Source organism: Grampus griseus, assembly GCF_964374135.1.
Source record: "Grampus griseus genome assembly, chromosome: 4".
NCBI lineage: Eukaryota > Metazoa > Chordata > Mammalia > Artiodactyla > Delphinidae > Grampus > Grampus griseus.
Window position 1 is genome coordinate 42,090,197 of NC_138997.1, and position 27,925 is coordinate 42,118,121.

Below are 27,925 nucleotides of genomic sequence, written 5' to 3' on the forward strand. Positions count from 1 at the left end.
ACAGGCAAATACATAGGCCGGCTAGGTACCACTGAAAAGTTACCAATACATACTGTTATACATAAAATAGAAATTATAAAAAAATTCACTAATGCCATATAAACAAAAAGACAGGGAGAGTTGTAAACATTCAAGGCACCATTAAAAAATCGTCAGACCACTCCTTGATATTTACCCAAAGAACTGAATGCTTACATCCACAGAAAAACCTTCACACAGATGCTTGCAGCAGCTTTATTCATAACTACTAAAACTTGGAAGCAACCAAGGTATCCTCCGGTAGGTAAATGGATAAATGAACTGTGGGATATTAATCAATACTAAAAAGAAATGAGCTATCAAGCCATGAAAAGATGTGGAAGAAACTTAACTGCATATTGCTAAGTGAAAAAAGCCAATCTGAAAAGTCTACATACTATATAAAACCAACTATATGACATTCTGGAAGAGGCAAAACTGTGGAAACAGTATAAAGATCAGTAGTTGCCAGAGGCTGGGGGACAGTGGGGAGTGATGGAAAGGCAGAGAACAGAGGATTTTTAGAAACCCATAGAATGCACACCACCAAGAGTTAACTATAATGCAAAGTATAGACTTTGGGTAATCACAGTGTGTCAATGAGGTTCATCAATTGTAACAAATGAACCACTCTGTTGAGGGATATTGATAATGGGGAAGGCCACGCATGTGTGGAGGAAGGCGACATATGGGGAGAAAGTAATAACTATGAATATTATTCAGATTTCTTTTGGGTGAATGCAAATCTTTTATTATCTCAACAGAGATTTGTGTTTCTAGTATACATTTTTAACTATATGCTACCCAAGTAGGTAAAATGCTTTTAGATAAAAGTAAAGCCAGTCCCCAAACCAGGGCTTCTTTTTTTTTTTTTTAACATCTTTATTGGAGTATAATTGCTTTACAATGGTGTGTTAGTTTCTGCTTTACAACAAAATGAATCAGTTATATATATACATATGTTCCCATATCTCTTCCCTCTTGCGTCTCCCTCCCTCCTACCCTCCCTATCCCACCCCTCCAGGCAGTCACAAAGTACTGTAAAATTTTGCTAGTATAAATAATTATAGACAAGGCAAGAGTCCTACTGATTTACAAAGTCATGTTATTTAACAAAATGTAAACTTTTTTTCCCCCAAAACAACCTTAAGTTTCTGGATATAGTAAGGTGCTCAAATAGCAAATAGTATAGTTATACAAAAAGCCCTCAGAAACTTTTCCAAGAAATTCATCCCTACATTTCTTTATATTGAGTTATAAGCCCTAATTTAAAAGTTTCACACACTTTGTGAACCTCAAACAATTGAAATAAACTTAAATGTAGGTAATCCCAAATCATTTGTAGAATTAAATTTTATCAGGAAATATTTTCACACGTTTCCTTATTTTCACCTCCTTTTCATCATCCACTCCCTCTCAACCTCTCTTTCTCTCTCTTTCTGCATACATGCCCACAGATAGATACACACACACACACACACACACACACACACACACACACACACACTGTTAGCTTTACTCAGTTGTATATAAGAATTCTAACCCTTTTCTGACCCTCAACATGATTATTCTAACTCTCTATTATTCCTCATTAAACCTCCTGGCTTCATCCCATTAGGTAACACCTGCTTTCTATCAATGCCAAGAAAGACAGGTTCTTTAAATAAACTTTCTTTACAAAATAAGAATAAAATGTAGGCGTTGTATGGATCTTTAAAAAGCAGAAATCTAGGTTCTTTTATTACATCCAAAATGAGTTTTTCTATATGAAAGCCCTCCATTTACTTCATAAAAATTGGAAAACAACAACACCTGTGTATTGCAATAAAAGCACTACTTGTAACTGCCATTCATCAAGCCAGTGAGTAATTTGGAAAACGGTAGCAGTAGACCTTGGAGTGTAGTATATGTAGGATGAAGCCAAAATGTTTTTCTAACTTGTAAAGGAAACTTTTCCACGAGCACTACTTTCTGCCAGTTGCTTCTTCAAGGTATGAGCAGCATCAGCCTCCTGTTGATTTAACTCCAATAAACTGAGAGGAAATCCAAATGAGGCATATTCCACAGGTTAACAAATGGTCCTATTAGAGTATAATTTGAATCCCACCTTCTGTTATTGTTGACATCAATCATCAATCAGGCATATTGATAATATGAGAATATTGATAAGTAAAATGAACAAAAAATGTGCAACCTGCTATTAATCATTTAAATATTTCATTTACTTTCCTTTCAAGAACCCACTTTCCAATGTTGGTGAAAACAGACATATGGCCCAAAAAAGGAGAGTGAAACAGAAAAAGCAAGAAGCTTATAAATTGAATAATCTACTTCCCAATTTTTTAGGTTTAACAACACTTATGAATGGTATTAAATTTAAGATGGTTCATTTGTGAATGTGAATGTCTCTATGCATTATAATTATATTTTGTATGTATATAGAGACATATAGAAATATAGATAAAGAGTTATATAATTATAATGTAGTAGATTCAAAAAGAAATTTTAGCTAGGAAATGTTTTATAAATGTCTACATTACATTCTAATGTAAAATAAAAATAAGCAAAACTACCTCATGTAACCTTCACACTCTTATGTTACATGAGCTTTGAGTCCAGTGCAATTTCCAAGTGGCCCCTCTATGATGGATTCATGATCGTAATTATATTCCTATTCCCACAGTGTTAGGAATACAAAGCAGATATTTCATCTTTACAGTGTTACCTTTCCCAGTTATCTTTGCACCACTTCATGGAAAAACAAGTCCTCCAAACAATCCTCATTCTGGACCTTCCAACACTCATAGCTTTCACTCTGCAGTCAGAAACCAAGCTATGGTCAACTCCTTTGGTTTGCTGAAAAATGACCCAGTGTTTCCCTATTCTAGTCAGAAAATACTGAGATTCTTATATCTGTGAGTTTTTTCTTTCTCACCATTCATTTTTACCTATTTCTCCCATATTTACAGCTCTAACTCCTGGCATCATCAACCTTCTCATCTCCCTCCTCTCCTCCCTCCCTCAATCACTCCTTCCCTTCCTTCTTTTCTCTCTCTCTTTCTATTTCTCTCTCTCTGTGTCTATATCTCCCTATCTCTCTGTCTCCCTCTCTCTAATTCTCTCCACCACCTTTTTGCTTTTAACAAATGCTGAACACCTAGACATCCTCATGTAGAGAATACACTGACAAACAAGACAGACACGATCCTTAGGGTGCTTCTTGCTTCTGATCTAAGGAAACAGACATTGAAGGAAAATGCAAGTGTGATAAAGAAGTTTAGGGTATGACAGGACCATACAATAAAAATATTTAACATTCTATTTCTTATATTCTTTCTGAGGAAGTAAGAGTCAAGCTGGCCTCTGAAAGATATAAAAATTACATAATATTTTAAAAGTATGCAAATACAAAGATATAAAGCATAGTAGAAAACTTGTAAGTAAAGGCAATCATAATCTTGTCTGAAAGGTCCCTCTTCTTCTCCACTTAGGTAAAGGAAACTGTCCCCAAGAGACTAGCCTTCTTTACTTCTTTCCCTCCCTTTCTACCTCCTTCCCTCCCTTCCTTCTACAAATATTTTCTGAATGCATACTGTGTTCCAAACACAAGAAATATCAAATGACCATTATCAAAATTATTTAACAATTATTATCACCATTTAAATGCACAAATACCCTGCTAGAAGTTTATTTTACAGAAACTCAGTTACGATAAGGATATTTGTTAGTTCTGTAACAGCAAGAGGTAAAAAGAAAAAAATTAAATACTTATCATTTGTAGTATGGATTAAAAAATTATGGCATATACACACAATGAAATATTATGCAGCTTTTAAAAAGATTGAGGTAGATCTATATGACCTAATATCACAAGCTAATTAACATATTTTGCTACGTGGAAAGAGCAAGCTGCAGAAGAGTATATACAGTATAATCTCATTAGACTATATATGGAAAAGGATTTCTAAATCTGTATCTGTAATTCCACTTACAAATGTATTTATAATTCTATATATGTCTATAACTATTGGGTTTGCCAAAAGGTTAGTTTGGGTTTTTCCATAACATCTTATGGAAAAACCCAAACTAACCTTTTGGCCAACCCAATATATACCTGTTTCTATAGTGATGGCCATACATCTTTGTACATCCGTAGAATTTTTCTGGAAAGTTTTACGAGATACTGTTAGTTGCAGAAGGAGTAGTGAGATTGGAAATTGGGACTTTCACTTTTAAAATGTATACCTATTGTTAAGACTTATTTACTTGCTAACACATTTATTTATTTATTGTTTTTTAATTTATTCATTAGGTAGAATAGTTGGGAGCTTCACTGACTCTTTTTTCAACAAGTGGAGTGGCCCCTCTTAGAATTACAAAAGAAAGGCAATTTGGTTCCTGTTGCCCTAAGAGGACTTGTGAGGACTGGCTACAGCTGTCCTTCCCTGGAAGCAGGGATGTTGCCCATGAAACACACAAAACAATGCAGCATGACTAACTTTTGTTTAAGTACTCAATATATTAAAATTTTGAAAAGTGTCCTTAAAAATGATAGGTAACAATAGGTGAATCTGGGTAAAAGGTATACAGATGCTGTCTATATTATTCTTGTGTCTTTTCTATAGTTTAAAATTATTTCTCAAGAAAAAGATTCAAAAACAAAAAAAGAAAGCTGGCATAATGAAGTGTTATCAAGTAGGTGACAAAACAAACTTTTTTTGGTTTTCTATAAAAACAAATAAATGTCCTCTTTTCATTTCATTTGTAGGTTATGTTTAGAGCCAGAATGAAATACCACAAGCAAAAAGCTATTCTTGAAAGAACATTCCTAACATTTGTTTCTATTTCTTTTATTTAAAAGGTAATGTAGTAAATCAGTAGGAGTATTTCATAATGTTATTTCCTCTTGGCTATATAATCTAGTTTTTCAGCTTTCCAGTCTGTATCTAGAGTTAGATGTATTAGTGTAACTTCTTTTATGTTTAAGGAAAAATTATTATTATGGAAACACATTAGGAAAATCATTTTGGTATTTTTCTTCTCCCATTAGGCCACTTTTTACCCTTGGAAAATAAAGTCACAGACATACTTATTAAGCATTTGGTTGAAAAGTAAATGTTGTTCAAAAGAAAATGTATTTGTACAGAAGTATCTCTTCAATGAAAATCATCTAACTCCCACTTTTTAAAATATGAATAAATTATCTTAACATGACCTCAAGTAGGATACAAATAACAATTTCTCTTTTAATTGAGGTATGAATTTTATATAACTCAGCCATGAAAAATGGAGCTTTAAGTTTTTTTCTGTATAACTGAACTTACCTCGTGAGTCCCCATTTCAACTGGTGGCAAAATATGTAATCGTGCCAGTGTAAAATAAACTCAGTTACTTTAAACACTTTCTCTGAGAAAAATATTCTGATGGCTCAGAATTCTCCTCCTCCCTGTTCTCTTTTTGATCCTCCCAGGGTTAAATTTTTCCTCCTGGTATCACACTGGCCTCGGGGGACACGTGTCCAATCCAAGGTCACTGACATCTACCCATTCTGCCTTTCTGATGTGATGTGCAATTCATACTTTTGTATGACTCATACTTTGATTATTGATTGTTTTCCTGTGTTCATCTTGAAACATGGGTGTCCCTCTTTGCTTCCTAGTTGCCAGTCATGGGCAAACACCACCAACACTTTACAGTCCAGATAGAACATGGGGGTTATCAAGAGAAAACTGACAAGCAGAGAAGCAGCAGAACACACAGCATTCCCAACCCTCAACTCTCATCATCCACTGCTCATATCCATGTGCACATGGCCAATGTTCCAGCAGAGAGGAAGTTCACGTCAGTAACACCCCACATATTTGTAAGGCTAAGGGTCAGGGAAATCTATGAGATCTGTATCAGTAGAAACCTCCTCATCAGGGGATGGCCCTGTTAGAAAGGGGCTGCCTCTGGACCCCAGTGACTGTTCTTCTGTTGAACTAACTTACACCTTCTGAGCCAGTTCTCTGCTAAGCAACCAAGAAAGGAAAAGAGGTTAGTCACCAGGGCTGCTGGAGTTGTCTCTCATCAACCTAAATCTAATGATTAATTACTTTTTATATTTAAATTTTTATCCTGGAATTCTCTGGCAGAAGGCAAAGATCTGATATTTGGTCTTCTCACCTAGTAGTTCCAATAATTTTTCATTTAGTTCTATTGAACTTTGAAAAAAATGACATCATCGTCCACTATTGATTCTTGGAATTCTTCCTTTCCATGTTTACATATATGTTTTTTATTTCATTAGGTTATTTCTTAAGCTAGAGCCTTTAGGATAATGATAATCGTACGCAACTGCAGTGATTGCCAACATTCTTGCCAGGTAGTCCAACTTTAACAGGTCTGCATCTAGTGTTTCATCCCTGCATTCTCCTCATCTACACTCACTTGGAACCTCTTGATTTTTAAGAAAACTGCCTGTTCTACCTCTTACTCCTCCCTACAGAAATGGACAAGTTAGTAATCCTTGCTTCTCTCAACTAGGTAGAGCTAAAAAAGCTGTAACTGTGAAGTGGTGTAGTGATCCTAGGTAAATGAAAACTCCACTCTGTAGAGCGAACTTTCCCTTTAGACTAGTTGTTCCAAAATCTATCCTGGGAAAAAGAATAGCAATGGCAAGCCCATTTGCTTTCATCCTAAGCCACCCATTCAATATACATTTATTTATCTGTTTGAAGATCAATATCATTTTCCCATTCTGTCTGATTTTAGGATCTTCTCTAAATCAAATCCAAATTTAGGTGAGGAACAGAGAAATCATATATAATGTCCTCAAACTCCAACAGTATTTATGGTTTATTTATTCATACAACTTACATCTCAAAATGCACAAACTATGGTATATTTTCCATTAAGGAAATTTCATCAAATGAAAAATTTTAAATATCCAAATCAGATAAACTCAAAATTTAGGCAAAAGTTAAGTTATACTAGCACAAATTTCCACTTTAAATAATGCTGTATGATAAAACAGTGAGATTTAAAGCTTAACCTCTTCAATTTACCTTGTTAGGTAATTAAGATAGCTATAATAACCTGTCACCTCTGAGTCTCAATTTCATCACCTGTATACAAAAGGTAACTGAACGTTATTAATCTTTCCTAGTGATGCCATTCTTCAACCCTCTGGGAAGGTCACTACTTTATATAATAATCTTGTGTGTAAATCTTAATAATTAATATTTATTGAGCACTCACTAAGTACATCACACACTCTGTCTCATTTAAAGCATTCTATAATCCAATGACTGAGAGCCACTATCATCCTTATTCCATAACTGAGGAAACTGAGGTACAGGAAGGGCATATCATTTTTCCCAAAGTGCTCAAACTAGTAAATATCAGAGCTCAGCTATAAATCTAAAACCCTGAATCCGGCACCTACTATTTTTTTTAATCACAGAATAAGTCTAAATCCATTTATTAGAAAAGTTCTTCCTTATATTTTGGAAACCCAGAACCATTCCTTTAGGAGCTGTCCATTTCCATGGAAAAACATCTTAAGTTTTCAATGATGAAAAGAAAATAAACAGCCACAGTATTTAATAACTGTCATGAGAGCTACAGTACAGACTTGATGAAGCAGTCTTAATTTTGCCACTTTTTGCAGCTATAAAAGACTTTAAGACAAAAACTTATTTTTTGTTTCAAACCTCATAACAGCACAGGGAGGCCAGTCTGTATTATCATACATTTGCATTTGGAAAATAAATTTACACTGTCAAAGGAGAAAACCGACAAACAGAAGCTGATTAAATACTTGAAAATAATTCAAGTCACTATACCACTGAAGTGATTCCAAAAAGTGACATGGATGTAATATAAGATCCTGAACTACATCAGAACTCCAGGAATTAGCAAAAGGGTAAGAGGGGAGTTCATTCACATAGAGGAAGAGAAAATTTTCTTTGGACTAGTTATATCAGATAATATGTTTGTTTAAGGAAAAATAAACAGGTGGGAAAAAGTTCTGCATGCCTAACATGGAAGGAAAGCATATTTGTGCCTAATATACTGCAGAAACTGTTTTAGTACAGCTCATTCTTTCAAAAATACTGCTCCCATACAGTGGCCAAGGTCAGTTTGAATTTAGGTAATCTGCTATATATAAGTGCGGATCATATATGTTAAACTGATCTCAGAGGTATTCTGACACCCTACCTTTTAAAAATATTTTCTCTGTTTATTATTCATGGATTACTAATTTTTCTCTTTGAGATCTGGTCATCTTTAGCTTTTTGTTTTGTTTTGTATCCCAATTTCAAGTGTATAACATCCAAGTTTCCAACTGATAATCAACAACCTTTATTCCTTCATCACTAAAGGCACATATTATGATTTGGTCACATGCCTTATAAAAACACTACTGTAAATGTTTCAGGAATAAATGATCCCTTGTAATCTAAACACAAGTTTTCAGACCTCAAAGATTTCCTAGGAGTGTAACAGTAGTAGCTTGCAAGATCAGGAGCGGCAATACCTCATTTTACATGAAATTCACAACAACATGGTCATGAGGTACACCCAAGAGAGTTTTGAGTCTGTATTCATTGTTAATAAGGGTCCTTAAATTCAATGCCTCTGCAATTCTGAAGTCCCACTTTGTGGACTAGTGAAAAAAGAATAGAACTGGACATGAGGGCATTTATTTTCCAGACCCCGCTGGCCACAAACTACATGACTTAACCTCTAAAAGACTCAGTGTCCTTGTTTCTCATTACCAAACCTCTGTATGACAGTAGAGAATCAAAGGTGGTTCACAGGATAGGAATATTAGGCATGTGGCTGTAAAGAGTCAAATACTGTCACTGCTGGAAAGAACTTAGAAAAGCACCTTGTAACAAAGAGGTGTCTCAAAGAAGCAATATCACAGGAAACGATCTGGGAACAAATTACGTGGAAAATGAAGAAAATTACAGAGTTGTGGACTCACTAGCAATATAAGTGACAGACCTCTAAGTTAGGTATATGGTGTGATGGCAGGGATCCATAATTCATGTTACACTCTTCATAACATCTGAAACAGTGCATTGCATAAAACAGGCACTTCGTAAATGTTGCAACTGAAATGAATGCATGCTCAGGGACTTTTTCTTCTTGAATTTGGCTGAATAAAAGCTACTCTGCACAGTTTTTACTTTCACACTGTTGGAGGTGGCTGGAGGCCAAATGTGACATTTGGGCATGCATCATACCATCTTGTGGATATTCCTTCTCGCAGAGGTGAAATAAATTGACACTGGAAGTAATTTACTCTGACAAGAATGTAGGCAATATTTCAGCATTAGGTGCCCCACTCAAGACTACCTAAAGTGAGAATTCAAACAAAGATGGCTTCTCTCAAGATTTCCTTCCTAGAAAAGCTGAGGAAATATGATCTGGATGACAGTAAGTTAGACATAGTTGAACAGTTTTGCTCAAACAAGGTTTGAGCTTGGGAGCAATGTCAGCTAGAGGAGGAAGGTTTCTAGTGTACCAAAGATTTCAAGATATGATCCTATAGTATCCAATATTCCCTATTAGTCCCTTGCTTATCAAATCTATAAATGTTGAATGTCTGTATGTATGACAGATAGCTAACATGTTGGATTAATTATTTAGAATTCCAAAGTATCCTGATAGGTTGAGACAAATAACCCAAATAACATGAAAACCTCATAAAATGCTCAAGAAAAAAATATAAATTATTGCTTTTATATGCCAACTAATTAACTCCATTAGTGCAGAATGAAGCATTTGGCTTAACAAATCATATTAAAAAATATGACATTCTGGCTTGCCATAACATTGAACTAAGTTTATGTTCTGCCTTGACTGTGGCATAAGCCAATACAATCATGGGATACACTACTGAAGGTGGTATCCAGATGGCTAGAATCTATAGTACACTCTGCCCTATGTTAGTATGCTGTACTCCACACTAACATGTAACAGAGTACTGAATGTAATTTCAGGTGACGTGTTGGCATGCCCCTGGGCTCTGTCTTCAGGCTTCTTCTCAATCTATGCTCATTTCTCTAGCAATAGCAATCAATCACATAACTTTAAGCAGCATCTTGTACGCTGAACACTCCTAAAACTTTAACTTCAATGCTGACCTCCACTTGGAAATCCAAATTTTTATATCTATGCCTGCTTGGCGTCTTTGTTAGGATGTACAATAGGTATCTCAGTGGAACTTGACCTCTACTTCACACCATATTTGAAAAAGTAATTGCAGGTAAAATATACATCTAACGTAAACATTAAACAATAAAACTACTAGAAGATAACATAGGAATATATATTTATGATCTTGGAATAGCATAGATATCTTAAACAGGATAAAAAAAAAAGCTCTAGCCATAAAGGAAATGATTAATAAATTAGACTACATTAAAACTAGGAACTTTCATTAAGAGAGCAAAAAGTCAAGGTACTGAGTGGGAGAAGGTATTTCCAGCACAAACAATCAACAAAGACTTTTTATCCTGAATATATGGAAAATGCCTTAAATCAATTAGAAAAAGGCAAAAAAATACAGCAGAGAAATGGAAGAGTCTTGAACAGACACTTCTCGGAAGAGGATATCCAAATGACCAATGAACACATGGAAGACCTCATCAATAATCAAAGAAATGCAAATTTAAACCACAATGAGATAACATCACACACTTATTAGAATTTCTAAAATCAAAAATTAAAATAAATGAATGTTAATGAGACCGAGGCAATAGGGACTCTCATACATGATTGCTGGGAATGTAAATTGGCTCAATCACTTTGGAAAGTGTTTGGCATTATCTACTAAAGCTAAACATATATATAACTTATTACCTGACAACTTCATTTATAAGTATATATCCAATAGATATAGAAATATTCATGTACATATGCACACAAAGGCGTGTGCAAGAATGTTCATAGCCCCATAATTCTTAGCAGTCCTAAACTGTAAACAATCCACAGTCCATAACAGTAAAATAGAAAAATAAATTGTGTAATTATACAGTGAAAAACCACAGAAATGAAATACTATATACTACAACTACACACAACAACATGGATGAGTCTCACAAACAACATACTGAGTGAAAGACCTCAGACAATCCGGTTTTATTTACATAAAATTTCAAAAATGACAGAACTGTTCAATGGTGTTAGAAATTAGAATATGATTATATTTGGGGGTAGGAGAGTAGTGAATAAATGGGCACAGAGGGGACTTTTTTGATATCTATAATGTTCTTTTTCTTATTCGGGGTATTGATCAAAGGGTTTGTTCATTTATGGCAATCTATGAAGCGGCACATTTACAAGTTGTGTACTTTTATATGTATGTTATAATTTAATTTTAAGAAGTTTGTTGAGGGACACTGAAAATTAGGGAGTTTCAAGAAAAAAATCGGAATACTGAATGTTTAAATAAAGAGTGATTGAAGGAAATAAAAAAGTTAACTTAAAAAGGCCAGAAAATGTGAAAGAAAAAAATGAAAGCTATCCTCAAAAATCAGTGTGGCAGCAGCATTATTTTATATTATTCCAGAAGACAAGTAACTAAGAGGAGGCAGATTTTTCCCAGCTCTAACTGTTAGACTCTGAAATGTAAATGACAACCTACAGAGAAATGAGCTCCCTGCCAATGAAAGTATTTAAACTATTCTGTCAGAGAAGCTGAAAAAGGGATTTCCATATTGGAAAAGGGTTGAACAAGATGCACTCTGCTCCCTTCATTTCTAAGATGAAGTTGGTGTTCATGATGGTTCATGATGAAATTGGTGTCAAATATATCTTGTCTTTCTCTCCTCCCTCCCTCCCTCCCTTCTCTTTGCCCTCATTCCACAATCCCTCTCTGTCCCCCAGACTCTAAAAAGATAACAATAGAAAATGAGATCTTTTGTTTTCCTAATTCTATTTCCTTCAGGTGAATCACACAAAGACTGGTAAGTGCGATGGCAGCCCTCACCATGGGCCAGATGTAGAGTGCTACATAGTCCGTGCCCTGCCAACTTCACTTCTCCCAAAAGAGAAAATATTTTGGAACTGGATGTTTCTTCTCCCCAAATATTATACCAAGAATCTTTAAGAGCTCCACTACCTCAGAAAACACACAAGTAAATACATACATAATAAATATTTCAAACCTGACTACAGATGCCAAAGTGGTATACAGAATTCTTTCAACAATACCTTATCCCTTAGGTCTTCAGAACAACAGCATTTGGTTGAATTTTATATTCATTTCAGCATATTAGTTCTCAAATAATTGAGATGTCATTTTATTTTTAACCCCAATCCAATAAGGTAGAAAGCATTTAATTAAGAAGTCATCTTAGTTCTGGCCTATCAAATAACACCTATTGCAAAGCCACACATACACACAAAGTGTTGAACAAGCCCCCTCAACATAACGCCCGAAGAGTTCCTATATAATTTGGTGTATATATTACATTTCTTAGTATTCCTAGAAATCTTTAAAATATGGGAAAATGTGCTTTACCAAAAATTACATTAATAAATGAACAGAACATTTTCTTGTATAATTTATAAATTATACAGCTATATGAGCACACTCTGCTCATATCAAATGTTAGATTCTTGGTGGTGAGGATACAGTGGCATAATTCTGTTTTAAAAAATAAAGCTCTGTAACTATCAAGGATTAAAATATACCTGTCATTATTATTAAAAGAGAATCAGGTATAACTGGGCCTATTCACAAAGGAGGAAAGGAAGAATGGATGGCAGGAGGGAGTGGGGAGAGAACTGCACCCAAGTAGGGAACCAGTTTTATCAGCCGAGCCTTGGAGAAGCTCAGAACTCAGAGATTCCACTTACATAAGTGCCAAAGGCTAAGAAGTGAGCTAGAAACAAGAAAGACAGTCAAAATATACTCCACCTGCATGAACACAATTATCAGTAGCTAGACAGTCATGATCCTCAAACACCCAAAGAATTGAAGATTAATATCTAAAGAAACTGCACAAAGTCCCTGGGGAGAATCAGAACAGCCACGGAACAAAGTCTTCCATGTTTAAGAGGGCTGCTGCGTTATGGTAAGCTCCTTGACCAACCACAGGTTAATGCAAAACCCATCAGAGCTCATAGTCAGCTTTTATGCTGCCTTTTTCTTAAACATGAATGAAGAATCTTGCAACATGATAGACAAAAATACATAAAAAATGATTTCCCCCAGAAGACAAAGAAGTAATTTTGGCAACAGAGAACATTAACAAACAAAAAACCAAAACCTCTAGTCTCCTCAGGGGTCACATAAGAACACAATACTAGGATGAAAGAACATCAGCTAGAACAGTGATATATTAGTCTGTTGATCTCAAATGATAAGACCATGGCAGTAAAGGAAGAAGAGGCACAGGTAATCAAAGTTAATAAATTAATCTTAGACCTTGGGGCAATCTTAGAAGCTGGAAAATACCTAAATATTTGGAAACTAAATAATAACTTTTAGATAACTCATGGGTCAAAAAGAAATCCAAGGAGAAATCAGAAAGTAATTTGTACTGCATATCAAATGAATTGCATGAAAATGAAAACATGACCTATCAAAATATCTGCTGGAGCTAAAGCAATGCTTAGAGTGTAATATATAGCACGAAAACACCTATATTAGAAAAGAAAAAAAATCTCAAATCAATGACTTAAACTTTCATCTTAAGAAACTAGAAAAAGAACAAATTAAATCCAAAGTAAGCAGGAGAAACAAAATAATAAGGGGCAAATATCAATGGCATAAACAATATGAAATTACTAAAGAAAATCAATGAAGCAAATAACTGGTTCTATAAGGAGACCAATAATACTGATAAACTTCAGGGCCAGACAGCTCAGGAAAAAAGAGAAGACACAAATTACCAATATCAGGAATGAAAGTGGATATCACTATAGATTTAACAGATAATAAAATGATCAAGGAATATTATGAATAACTTTATGCTAATAAATTTGACAAATTACAAGTGCCAACAAAAAGTGAACATTCAATAAAAGACAATTATCTTAATTGTAATTTGTAAACACTGCAAAGGCTCTATGCTGATCAAATATGAAGAGGAATAGAGATTTCTAAAAAAAAAAAAAAAAGAGTGACAGATAAAATGATCCTTCTGAGATTTTTCTTCCATCTCCCAAGAACTAAAGCTGAGTATAAATGTATTTGGCCCCCTACCATGCCAAAGGAAGCAGGTATTCTTGCTATCTTGAGTTTAATGAAGACATTGGTATAGATCTGGTCCCTCCCCTGGAACCTCTCTACCCAAGATTAGTAAATATAGAGACCAGCAATGGTCAGACATGTAGAACTGGTCCAAAGAAAGGCACCTGGCAACACTACACTGTTTTTCTCATCTAAAGGAACACAATCTTGTCATGTGCTTAGAGCTATAATACATACCTTTGCTTGGACTGGAGAATGTGGGAAAAAAGAAGAGCACTTAATTAATTCACCACATACTGGAGTTAAAGAGGAAAAGAGAAATCAACACGGCTGCTAAGTTTCTGTTTGTGATCCAGACCTTGCTAAGAACATATCTACTAATCTCTTAAAGTTCTAAATTATATTCAATTGAAAAATCAAAAGAAAAAATCTTTTGAATATGATATAATTTTTTCCTAACACCACAAACATTAAATTAGAACTATTAGGTATTACAACTTTCTGTCAAATTCACCATCATGTTTTGCAAATTGTGTTGAGCAAAAATGTTAATAAATTTTAAAGAGCAATCTTTGTTATATCCCTCTTATTGTGCTGAAGGTCAGCTCTATTATTTATTATAGTAAACAGCTAATTTTCAGTAGAAACTTCCTTATGAGATCCTCTGTTAATTTCAGGAAGTGAAACTATCTGTTGACAGAAGAGCTAGTTAATTCATTCATTTCTAAGAGCATATTTTATGTATCAAGAAATTTTCTTTTCCTGTTGTTTTTGTATCACTCACTTTATGAAAATCATCGTGTTTGTTAACATTAAGTAGCCAGAAGTTTTTTCTTAAAATTTATGGATTTGAAGAAAGAAATATTACTATATGTTACACCAATGGTCAAATAGCCTCATGAATATACTGGTCCTCCACTGCACATGTCCAAATACAAAACAATCTGTAAATGTTTCCTCGCTTATATAGAGTAACAGATGTATAATTTAATTAACATATAACATTTAAAAAATAAAAGCCCTTGTGTATGTCACCACAATTGGCACATCCATTAATTTTACATTTCACTGGACTCAGAGCATTTTGCATTGCATCTCTCGAAAATTTGTTTCAATTAACCTTTGAATTGCTGTGTGAGAAGTAAGTACACAGAACTGAGTTTAGAGGAAGTAATAGGTTTCTTAGATTCACATGGAGCATGAATCCATAGATTCCAACTCTACCAATGCTTTTGGAGGTTTATTCTAGATGAAATTGGAAATATCATATTCCCACAAAAGGATTTTGCTAAATGATTATCCCCTCTCTATCAGAGATAAACTTTACTAATTGTAAGATTGTAGGTTCCCTTGCTGTAAACCAGGAATTGGACTCTAATTTAAGCAAAATGGAGGTTTTATTGGAACAGTCCTGCAATATCTCCCAGATTCAAAGGCAGGATTGAATGTTCAAAACTTAAGAGTAGATACATAGGCAGCTCAGATAACTCAGCAGTTGGAGTTCATGAACCATTTGTCTTAGCATCAATGCCTTCTTGGTAGTGTATCTCAGCATTTCTAATGTCACTTCCCACCAGAGAACATCCTATTGGCCCAACATGAATCAGTCATCCAGAGCATAGGGGAAAGCAGGACACCTGTGGCCTCTGGAGGCCCTCTTCTGGATCTGGGTTCCATTCTCAGAGGCAAAAGAATTGTGAACTGCCACCCCAAAATTTGCCCTGTGCGTTTGACCTCTTGGCTGCATTTTTTTTGTTTATTTCCTTATAAAAATTTAAAGGGCTTCCCTGGTGGCTCAGTGGTTGAGAGTCCGCCTGTCGATGCAGGGGACACGGATTTGTGCCCTGGTGAGGGAAGATCCCACATGCCACGGAGCGGCTGGGCCCGTGAGCCATGGCCACTGAGCCTGCGCGTCCGGAGCCTGTGCTCCGCAACGGGACAGGCCACAACAGTGAGAGGCCCACATACCACAAAAAAATAAATAAATAAATAAATTTAAACTCACTCATTTAAAATTTTTTCCAAAAATATTATAATCTTTTTTCCTTCCATTTATGACTATGAAATATTTCAAGCATAAAGAAAATTACAAAAAATATTAACATGAATAATATTTATTAACATAACTACCATAACTACTACATCTTAGCCAACATCCAGCTAAGTAACTTGCTTAAATCTTTACATTCTCCCATACTGGCATCATAAATTTTAAAGAAATAAAACATTACATAAAAGTCTGTTCTTCAATTCTATTCTTCTCCTCTCTTTCCTTTCCAACCTCTTCTCACCTTGCACAATATAACCACTTTCCAAAATCTGGTGTATATTGACCCCATGAAGTTTTTATACAATTAGAACTGAGTATATCCGTAAAAAATGTTCAGTGACTTTGTACGTTTTTAAAGCTTACATAAATGTTTTCAATAATGGTATTTGTTGAGAATTTACTGTGCTCCAAATAGAGTTCCAAGCACTTTGCTTGTGTTAGTTCCTTTCAACTTCACACCAATTCTACTAACTTAATACTGTGATTAGTTCAATAGGCAGATAAGGAAACTGAGACATAGAAAGGAACAGAGCTTGTCAGTGACTGAGGGAGGGCCATCCTGCACATGTCATTCTGAAACACACTTTTTTTTCTTTTAACATAAAATGATGTTTTTAAGATGACTCCACGTTGATATACAGAATACACCTAGCTTTTCACATTGACTGCTGTACATCCCACTCCATAAATAGACCACAACTTGTTCTCATGTCTGTGAACATTTAGGTTATTTTGCTATTCTAAGCAATGCTATAATGCACTTACTTGTAATCATCTTCTTATATATATGATCGACAGTTTCTCTTAGATATATATCTACCAGTTTAAAGATTGTGTACATCTTTCTTTCAACCAGATATTGCTCTCTGAAGTGCACTTAACAATGCACTTTCCTGCCATCTCTGAACCTGGTTTCCTACTTCTTCACATCCTCACCTGCACTTGGAAAGATCAGTCTTTTTAATTTTTGCCGATTTTATGGGCATGAACTGTAACTCATTTTAATTTTCATTTCTCTGATTACTAGCATAGCTGAGCATTCTGTCTTTTCACACTCCAGTACCATATTGACTTAGTAATGATAGATTTTTAATGTATATTATTATCTGGTAAAACTGGTTACCCACACCATTATTCTTCTTTTTCAGAGTTTGCCCATTATTTTTAGAAATGTAAACGTCATTCATTTACTAAAGATCACTGATGGCTTTAATTAAAAAATAATTTTTCTGTGAATAAACATTCTGGGAATATGACACAGCAATATATATATATATAATATAATGTGTACATATGCATATGTGGCAGACCCCAGGAACATCTAGGAGCTCATCAATCACATTTCCTTTTCCTCCTGTCACTCAGCTAGACTGCATTTCCCAGTCATCCCAATTAGGTGAGGCCATGTGACTGAGTCCTAAGCACAAGAAGTGGGACAGAGTACTGTAAACAACACGTCCAGGCTTGACCCATAAAGAAACATCTGCATGATTCTCCTCTCTCTCTTCCCTGAGTGGATTCTCAATAACAAGAGCATTTTCAGAAGCTATATAATGAAGATAATAGAGCACATCTATCAATATAGGTTCCTGAATGAATGCAAAAAACAGAAAAAGCCCTACTGTGAGTTTAACTTGGACAAGAGACTGAGCGTAAAATGAGAGAGCAATACATTTTTATTGTATTAAACCACTAAGATGTGTTTTGTTTTCTTATACAGTTCACTGCACCATAATTAATACTTTGTATTATATGTATACAGATTCATAACTTTTACCTGAAATCTCTGGAGCTAGAATTGTTTTAGAATTCAGAATATATGGATTTTGGTAAGCATGGTGGATATTCAAATATCAATCCACATTCCCACAGAAGCCTAGGACAGCACCCATTAACCTAACGCATTAATTTTTCTGTGATGAACTAAAAGGATAGTCACACTAAATGAGATAAACTCCATAAATAGCCTCATGTCAGGTCAGGTTTCAATGCCAATTTACTTTATTCCAAACTTAAAAAGTCCTTTGGTTTTCAGAATTTTGTGGATTTTAGATTGGTGGTTAAGGGACTGTGGACTTGGAAATCCACAAAATCTTTCATATCAGGGCACTTGCTGTCAGTAAACTGGTGCTTTTTTAAAAAGCATTTTTAGCTCTATTTTCATTTATGGAGAAAAGTGATGCATTCTTAGGATGTTCAGACCTTCGTTAATATCTAAACAATTCTACTACATTTCACCATTAGACAAAGAACCAAGGTAACTGGTTTGCACAGAACATTGGGGATATAATAACTCCATAATGTGGCAAAGAGATTCATTTTCAAATTTTGGTAACCATATATCAACTTTACTCTTTTTCATATCCCACAAACAACCAAAGCATCCAAAAATATTGTACTAGATGTGAAAATGCATTGTGTTTAGCAGGTAATAAACTGTATCTCCATTCCTGATAATGACTTTATTTCTTACTATATTCACAAACATATCTTTGGTGAATGCACTCCAACGTGAGGTTGGTTGCTCACTCATGAGTAGAGTCACTAGTCATTGATTCTGTCAATCCTAACAAAACATTCTATCTATATGGGGACATGTACTAGTGGAAATAAGACTTAAATGGGAAAGCTTATTAACATATGCAAAATTTCTGGACCTGAAGACTATGTTTGAACTTCTGATTATTTGTAAATGAAGAGGCCTTTGCAGTATAATACATTTTATTTTAATTCAAATGATTATGGAAAGGTAACACTAAAGAAATAAATTTTTGTATAAAAGTGATTGATAAATTTAAATATTTTAAAAATATTTTTTGTCTATAAGATTACATTATTGAAAGAGGGGCATTCTTTTCTTTCAAAAATGGCTGAAACTGAGCTTTTACATCTGAAGAGTATGTTGGTAGGGTCCCTCCTAGATCCCCTTTTCCCAGGCTGGTACACTCAGTTCCAGATGCTGCAGGTGTTAATGGCTAATGGTTCACACTTGCACTCCCCTCAGAAAGGACTGTTCTTTGGTGACTGGAGCCACTTTCCCTCCTCCCCCAACCCCTGTGGCAGCTGAGAATTAATTGATGGAGACAGGAAAGGGGACAGAGAGTGTATATAAGCACATCCCCCTTACCTCAAGGCAGAACGAATCTGATACGATTCATGCTCCACAGCCCCCTGTGTGATCAGACTGAGGCTAGATTTCCACTGAAACCACATCTCTGCCTACCTTTTTCTTCTATACAATCATGCATCCCTCATTCCCTTAACAGGTTTCATATGCGAAAACTTTCTCATGTAATCACTTGCACCAAAATCTGCATCTTAGACTCCGCTTCTAGAGGACCTGAACTAACACAACACATACTACTTATAATTTATTAAACACCTACTAAGGATTAGGTTTATTTGTGCTTTAAACATGGTATAATTTTATTCTAGAAGTATCTGAACTATATGAAAATTATGATCCCCATATGGTTGGTGGGGAAACTCAGATTGTAGAGTTGAAGAACTTAGTGTATAATAAGTGGGAAAGCCAAGAATCAAACTCAGCTGAATATGGCTCCATAATCTCTACTCTTTAGAATTTCTTGCTGCCTCTGTATCATACTTTTATCCAGAAAATAAAAAATTAAAGATCTACTTGACTATACTTTTTTTTAGTGAAATGGAAGTTGATGTGCATTCTATTTTCCAAACATTGATGTAATTTGTTTAAAATGAAGGTAAGATTGTATGAGTCATATAATTTCCATAGGGTTTATTAGTGGACAAGCATGGATTCAATTAAAAAGGAAATAAACATCTGTATAATACCTTCATTTTCTTGAAAGGGAACATTTTATATAAGTTGGAAAACAGCAAGGAGGGAAAAGATCATGTCAGCACAATGTTACTGGTCATATACAACGCAATCTTATGTTTCATAGAGATTTCAACACAGGAAATGGGTATATTAGGAACTGCCTAATTCATAGGTTTTCCTGCCCCACATACAGTAGTTTCTTTGAATGACTCTGAAGGAAAACCTGTAAGCAGTGCTTTTATACCAGCTTCAATAATGCATACTTCAAAGCCCAAACTAGTCAGCCATGTAACTGTTTACACAGTCAACATTCAGTGGGAAAATAAGTGTCAACAGGTTCTATTTTCCCAACCCATAACAGCTGTGACCCTTCATTTCCATCTTCATCAGTCTCTGATTAGGAAGGGACTTTTTGTTTTTGTTTTTGTGGAATCAATAAATGCAGGATTCTTTGTTTACTACCACCTGAAAAATAACAACTCCCCTCACCCACCCCCACCCTGCCACTTAGCTACTTAAAAGAGTTATGTAACCCTATCACACTAGAAACCCTGTAGGGAAGGCCTGTGTCTTTTTAGTCTTTGGAAAACAGCAAATATTATGGCAAAGAGCAATGTGGTTTGCACAGAGCAGAAAACTAATGAAATGAACTGTGGTTTCCTATATGGTTTCCTATAACATTAAAAAAAAATCCATAACATAAAGTCTTTTTAAAAATACTCTGATTGCTATAATATCTTGCCAATGACTAACAATCTTTAGATCTCTAATAAAATCTATTAGTATCTATGGTCTCAAGGAACCCTTTCCACGATTTTTTCTAAAAAAGGATTAAAAACTATTCAATGCTTACCTTAAAAACTATAAACAAAAGTATTGCATACTTTCTACAATTTCTATTTTATTTACAATTTTAGCTCTAGCAATGCTACATTTTCTTTTACTGCAGAAATCACATTATTTATTTATTTTTATTTATTTTTTTATACAGCAGGTTCTTATTTGTCATCCATTTTACACATATCAGTGTATACATGTCAATCTCAATCTTCCAGTTCATCACACCACCTCCACCCCCGCCACTTTCCCCCCGGCTTGGTGTCCCTACGTTTGTTCTCTACAACTGTGTCTCAATTTGTGCCGTGCAAACCGGTTCATCGGTACCATTTTTCTAGGTTCCCCATATATGCATTAATATACACTATTTGTTTTTCTCTTTCTGACTTACTTCACTCTGTATGACAGTCTCCAGATTCATCCACGTCTCTACAAATGACACAATTTCGTGCTTTTTATGGCTGAATAATATTCCATTGTATATATGTACCACATCTTCTTTATCCATTCGTCTGTCAATGGGCATTTAGGTTGCTTCCATGACTTGGCTATTGTAAATAGTGCTGCAATGAACATTGGGATGTATGTGTCTTTTTGGATTATGGTTTTCTCTGGGTATATGCCCAGTAGTGGGGTTGCTGGGTCATAGGGTAATTCTATTTTTAGTTTTTTAAGGAACCTCCATACTGTTCTCCATAGTGGCTGTATCAATTTACATTCCCACCAACAGTGCAAGAGGGTTCCCTTTTCTCCACACCCTCTCCAGCATTTGTTGTTTGTAGATTTTCTGATGATGCCCATTCTAACTGGTATGAGGTGATATCTCATTGTAGTTTTGATTTGCATTTCTCTAATAATTAGTGATGTTGAGCAGCTTTTCACATGCTCCTTGGCCATCTGTATGTCTTCGTTTGAGAAATATCTATTTAGGTCTTCTGCCCATTTTTTTGATTGGGTTGTTTGTTTTTTTAATATTGAGCTACATGAGATGTTTATATTTTTTGGAGATTAATCCTTTTCCCATTGATTCGTTTGCAAATATTTTTTTCCCAGTCTGAGGGATGTCTTTTCGTCTTGCTTGTAGTTTCCTTTGCTTTGCAAAGTTTTTAAGTTTCAGTAGGTCCCATTTGTTTATTTTTGCTTTTATTCCCATTACTCTAGGAGGTGGATCAAAAAAGATCTTGCTATGATTTATGTCAAAGAGTGTTCTTCCTATGTATTCCTCTAAGAGTTTTATAGTGTCCAGTCTTACATTGAGGTCTCTAATCCATTTTGAGTTTATTTTTGTGTATAGTGTTAGGGAGTGTTCTAATTTCATTCTTTTACATGGAGCTGTCCAGTTTTCCCATCACCACTTATTGAAGAGACTCTCTTTTTTCCATTGTATATCCCTGCCTCCTTTGTCATAGATTAGTTGACCATAGGTGCGTGGGTTTATCTCTAGGCTTTCTATCCTGTTCCATTGATCTATATCTCTGTCTTTGTGCCAGTACTATATTGTCTTGATTACTGTAACTTTGTAGTATACTCTGAAGTTAGGGAGTCTGATTCCTCCAGCTCTGTTTTTTTCCCTCAAGACCGCTTTGGCTATTCGGGGTTTTTGTGTCTCCATAAAAATTTTAAGATTTTATGTTCTACTTCTGTAAAAAATGCCATTGGTAATTTGATAGGCATTGCATTGAATCTGTAGATTGCTTTGGGTAGTATAGTCATCTTCACAATATTGACTCTTCCAATCCAAGAACATGGTATATCTCTCCATCTGTTGCTATCATCTTTAATTTCTTTCATCAGTGTCTTATAGTTTTCTGCATACAGGTCTTTTGTCTCCCTAGGTAGGTTTATTCCTAGGTATTTTATTCTTTTTGTTGCAATGGTAAAAGGAACTGTTTCCTTAATTTCTCTTTCGGATTTTTCATCATTAGTGTATAGGAATGCAAGAGATTTCTGTGCATTAATTTTGTATACTGCTACTTTACCAGATTCATTGATTAGCTCTAGTAGTTTTCTGGTGGCAACTTTAGGATTCTCTATGTATAGTATCATGTCATCTGCAAACAGTGAAAGTTTTACTTCTTCTTTTCCAATTTGTATTCCTTTATTTTTCTTCTCTGATTGCCATGGCTAAGACATCCAAAACGATGTTGAATAATAGTGGTGAGAGTGGACATCCTTGTCTTGTTCCTGATCTTAGCGGAAATGCTTTCAGTTTTTCATCATTGAGAATGATGTCTGCTGTGGGTTTGTTGTATATGGCCTTTATTATGTTGAGGTAGGTTCCCTCTATGCCCACTTTCTGGAGGGTTTTTATCATAAGTGGGTACTGAATTTTGTCAAAAGCTTTTTCTGCATCTATTGAGATGATCATAGGGTTTTTCTTCTTCAATTTGTTAATATGGTGTATCACATTGATTGATTTGCATATATTGAAGAATCCTTGCATCCCTGGAATAAATCCCACTTGATCATGGTGTATGATCCTTTTTTTTTTTTTTTTTAACATCTTTATTGGGGTATAATTGCTTTACAATGGTATGTTAGTTTCTGCTTTATAACAAAGTGAATCAGTCATACATAAACATACGTTCCCATATGTCTTCCCTGTTGCGTCTCCCTCCCTCCCACCCTCCCCATCCCACCCCTCCACGCTGTCACAAAGCACCGAGCCAATATCCCTGTGCCATGCGGCTGCTTCCCACTAGCTATCTACCTTACTGCGTTTGTTAGTGTGTATATGCCCATGACTCTCTCTCGCCCTGTCACAGCTCACCCTTCCCCCTCCCCATAACCTCAAGTCCGTTCTCTAGGAGGTCTGCGTCTTTATTCCTGCTTTACCCCTAGGTTCTTCATGACATTTTTTTCTTAAATTCCATATATATGTGTTAGCATACGGTATTTGTCTTTTTCTTTCTGACTTACTTCACTCTGTATGACAGACTCTAGGTCTATCCACCTCATTACAAATAGCTCAATTTCGTTTCTTTTTATGGCTGAGTAATATTCCATTGTATATATGTGCCACATCTTCTTTATCCATTCATCCGATGACGGGCACTTAGGTTGTTTCCATCTCCGGGCTATTGTAAATAGAGCTGCAATGAACATTTTGGTACATGACTCTTTTTGAATTTTGGTTTTCTCAGGGTATATGCCCAGTAGTGGGATTGCTGGGTCATATGGTAGTTCTATTTGTAGTTTTTTAAGGAACCTCCATACTGCTCTCCATAGTGGCTGAACCAATTCACATTCCCGCCAGCAGTGCAAGAGTGTTCCCTTTTCTCCACACCCTCTCCAGCATTTATTGTTTCTAGATTTTTTGATGATGGCCATTCTGACTGGTGTGAGATGATATCTCATTGTAGTTTTGATTTGCATTTCTCTAATGATTAACGATGTTGAGCATTCTTTCATGTGTTTGTTGGCAGTCTGTATATCTTCTTTGGAGAAATGTCTATTTAGGTCTTCTGCCCATTTTTGGATTGGGTTGTTTGTTTTCTTGTTATTGAGCTGCATGAGCTGCTTGTAAATTTTGGAGATTAATCCTTTGTCGGTTGCTTCATTTGCAAATATTTTCTCCCATTCTGAGGGTTGTCTTTTGGTCTTGTTTACGGTTTCCTTTGCTGTGCAAAAGCTTTGAAGTTTCATTAGGTCCCATTTGTTTATTTTTGTTTTTATTTCCATTACTCTAGGAGGTGGGTCAGAAAGGATCTTGCTTTGATTTATGTCATAGAGTGTTCTGCCTATGTTTTCCTCTAAGAGTTTGATAGTTTCTGGCCTTACATTTAGGTCTTTAATCCATTTTGAGCTTATTTTTGTGTATGGTGTTAGGGAGTGATCTAATCTCATACTTTTACATGTACCTGTCCAGTTTTCCCAGCACCACTTATTGAAGAGGGTGTCCTTTCTCCATTGTACATTACTGCCACCTTTATCAAAGATAAGGTGTCCATATGTGCATGGGTTTATCTCTGGGCTTTCTATCCTGTTCCATTGATCTATCTTTCTGTTTTTGTGCCAGTACCATACTGTCTTGATGACTGTAGCTTTGTAGTATAGTCTGAAGTCAGGGAGCCTGATTCCTCCAGTTCCTTCTTTCGTTCTCAAGATTGCTTTGGCTATTCGGGGTCTTTTGTGTTTCCATACAAATTGTGAAAGTTTTTGTTCTAGTTCTGTGAAAAATGCCAGTGGTAGTTTGATAGGGATTGCATTGAATCTATAGATTGCTTTGGGTAGTAGAGTCATTTTCACAATGTTGATTCTTCCAATCCAAGAACATGGTATATCTCTCCATCTATTTATATCATCTTTAATTTCTTTCATCAGTGTCTTATAATTTTCTGCATACAGGTCTTTTGTCTCCTTAGGTAGGTTTATTCCTAGATATTTTATTCTTTTTGTTGCAATGGTAAATGGGAGTGTTTTCTTGATTTCACTTTCAGATTTTTCATCATTAGTATATAGGAATGCCAGAGATTTCTGTGCATTAATTTTGTATCCTGCCACTTTACCAAATTCATTGATTAGCTCTAGTAGTTTTCTGGTAGCATCTTTAGGGTTCTCTATGTATAGGACCATGTCATCTGCAAACAGTGACAGCTTTACTTCTTCTTTTCCAATTTGGATTCCTTTTATTTCCTTTTCTTCTCTGATTGCTGTGGCTAAAACTTCCAAAACAATGTTGAATAATAGTGGTGAGAGTGGGCAACCTTGTCTTGTTCCTGATCTTAGTGGAAATGCTTTCAGTTTTTCACCATTGAGGATGATGTTTGCTGTGGGCTTGTCATATATGGCCTTTATTATGTTGAGGAAAGTTCCCTCTATGCCTACTTTCTGCAGGGTTTTTTACATAAATTGGTGTTGAATTTTGTCAAAAGCTTTCTCTGCATCTATTGAGATGATCATATGGTTTTTCTCCTTCAATTTGTTAATATGGTTTATCACATTGATAGATTTGCGTATATTGAAGAATCCTTGCATTCCTGGAATAAACCCCACTTGATCATGGTGTATGATCCTTTTAATGTGCTGTTGGATTCTGTTTGCTAGTATTTTGTTGAGGATTTTTGCATCTATATTCATCAGTGATATTGGTCTGTAATTTTCTCTTTTTTTTTTAGTATCTTTGTCTGGTTTTGGTATCAGGGTGACGGTGGCCTCAGAGAATGAGTTTGGGAGTGTTCTTTCCTCTGCTATTTTTTGGAAGAGTTTGAGAAGGATAGGTGTTAGCTCTTCTCTAAATGTTTGATAGAATTCGCCTGTGAAGCCATCTGGTCCTGGACTTTTGTTTGTTGGAAGATTTTTAATCATAGTTTCAATTTCATTACTTGTTATTGGCCTTTGCATATTTTCTATTTCTTCTTGGTTCAGTCTTGGAAGGTTATACCTTTCTAAGAATTTGTCCATTTCTTCCAGGTTGTCCTTTTTATTGGCATAGAGTTGCTTGTAGTAGTCTCTTTGGACGCGTTGTATTTCTGTGGTGTCTGTTGTAACTTCTCCTTTTTCATTTCTAATTTGATTGCTTTGACTCTTCTCCCTCTTTTTCTTGATGAGTCTGGCTAATGTTTTATCAATTTAGTTTATCTGCCCAAAGAACAAGCTTTTAGATTCATTGATCTTTGCTATTGTTTTATTTGTTTCTATTTCATTTATTTCTGTTCTGATCTTTATTATTTCTTCCCTTCTACTACCTTTTGGTTTTGTTTGTTCTTCTTTCTCTAGTTCCTTTAGGTGTAAGGTTAGATTGTTTATTTGAGATTTCTCTTGTTTCTTGAGGTGGGCTTGTATTGCTATAAACTTCCCTCTTAGAACTGCTTTTGCTGCATCCCATAGATTTTGGATCATTGTGTTTTCAATGTCATTTGTCTCTAGGTATTTTTTGATTTCCTCTTCGATTTCTTCAGTGATCTCTTGGTTATTTAGTAACGTATTGTTTAGCCTCCATGTGTTTGTGTTTTTTATGTTTTTTTTCCCTGTAATTCATTTCTAATCTCATAGCGTTGTGGTCAGAAAAGATGCTTGATATGATTTCAATTTTCTTAAATTTACTGAGGCTTGATTTGTGACCCGAAATGTGATCTATCCTGGAGAATGCTCCGTGCGCACTTGAGAATAAAGTGTAATCTGCTGTTTTGGGATGGAATGTCCTATAAATATCAATTAAATCTATCTGGTCTATTGTGTCATTTAAAGCTTGTGTTTCCTTATTAATTTTTTGCTTGGATTATCTGTCCATTGGTGTAAGTGAGGTGTTAAAGTCCCCCACTATTATTGTGCTACTGTTGATTTCCTGTTTTATAACTGTTAGCAGTTGCCTTATGTATGAGGTGCTCCTATGTTGGGTGGATATACATTTATAATTGTTATATCTTCTTGGATTGATCCCTTGATCATTATGTAGTGTCCTTCCTTGTCTCTTGTAACATTCTTTATTTTAGAGTCTATATTATCTGATATGAGTATTGCTACTCTATCTTTCTTTTGATTTCCATTTGCATGGAATATCTTTTTCCATCACCTCACTTTCAGTCTCTATGTTTCCCTAGGTCTGAAGTGGGTCTCTTATAGACAGCATATATATGGGTCTTGTTTTTGTATTCATTCAGCGAGTTTGTGTCTTTTGGTTAGAGCATTTATTCCATTCATGTTTAAGGTAATTGTTGATATGTATGTTCCTATTACCATTTTTTAAATTGTTTTGGATTTGTTTTTGTAAGTCTTTTTCTTCTCTTGTGTTTCCCACTTAGAGAAGTTCCTTTAGCATTTGTTGTAAAGCTGGTTTGATGGTGCTGAATTCTCTTAGCTTTTGCTTGTCTGTAAAGCTTTTGATTTCTCCATCGAATCTGAATGAGATCCTTGCTGGGTAAAGTAATCTTGGTTGTAGGTTCTTCCCTTTCATCACTTTAAATATGTCATGCCACTCCCTTCTGGCTTTTAGAGTTTCCACTGAGAAATCAGCTGTTAACCTTAAGGGAATTCCCTTGTATATTATTTGCCATTTTTCCCTTGTTGTTTTCAATAATTT

The 27,925-nt window shown here is 35.2% G+C and overlaps 1 protein-coding gene across 2 annotated transcripts in view; it reads right to left on the reverse strand.

The window, feature by feature from the left end:
• Positions 1 to 27,925, reverse strand: part of CFAP299 (cilia and flagella associated protein 299) — a gene marked incomplete at both ends in the record, with an annotated part of 629,105 nt that overhangs the window by 348,894 nt on the left and 252,286 nt on the right. The window contains one exon of one of the 2 annotated variants that reach the window (XM_082653736.1): positions 1,991 to 2,041. The exons of the other annotated variant lie outside the window; for it this stretch is intronic. Coding sequence (XP_082509862.1) covers positions 1,991 to 2,041 — 51 coding nt within the window. The remainder of the gene's footprint in view (positions 1 to 1,990; positions 2,042 to 27,925) is intronic. 2 annotated transcript variants of the gene reach the window in all.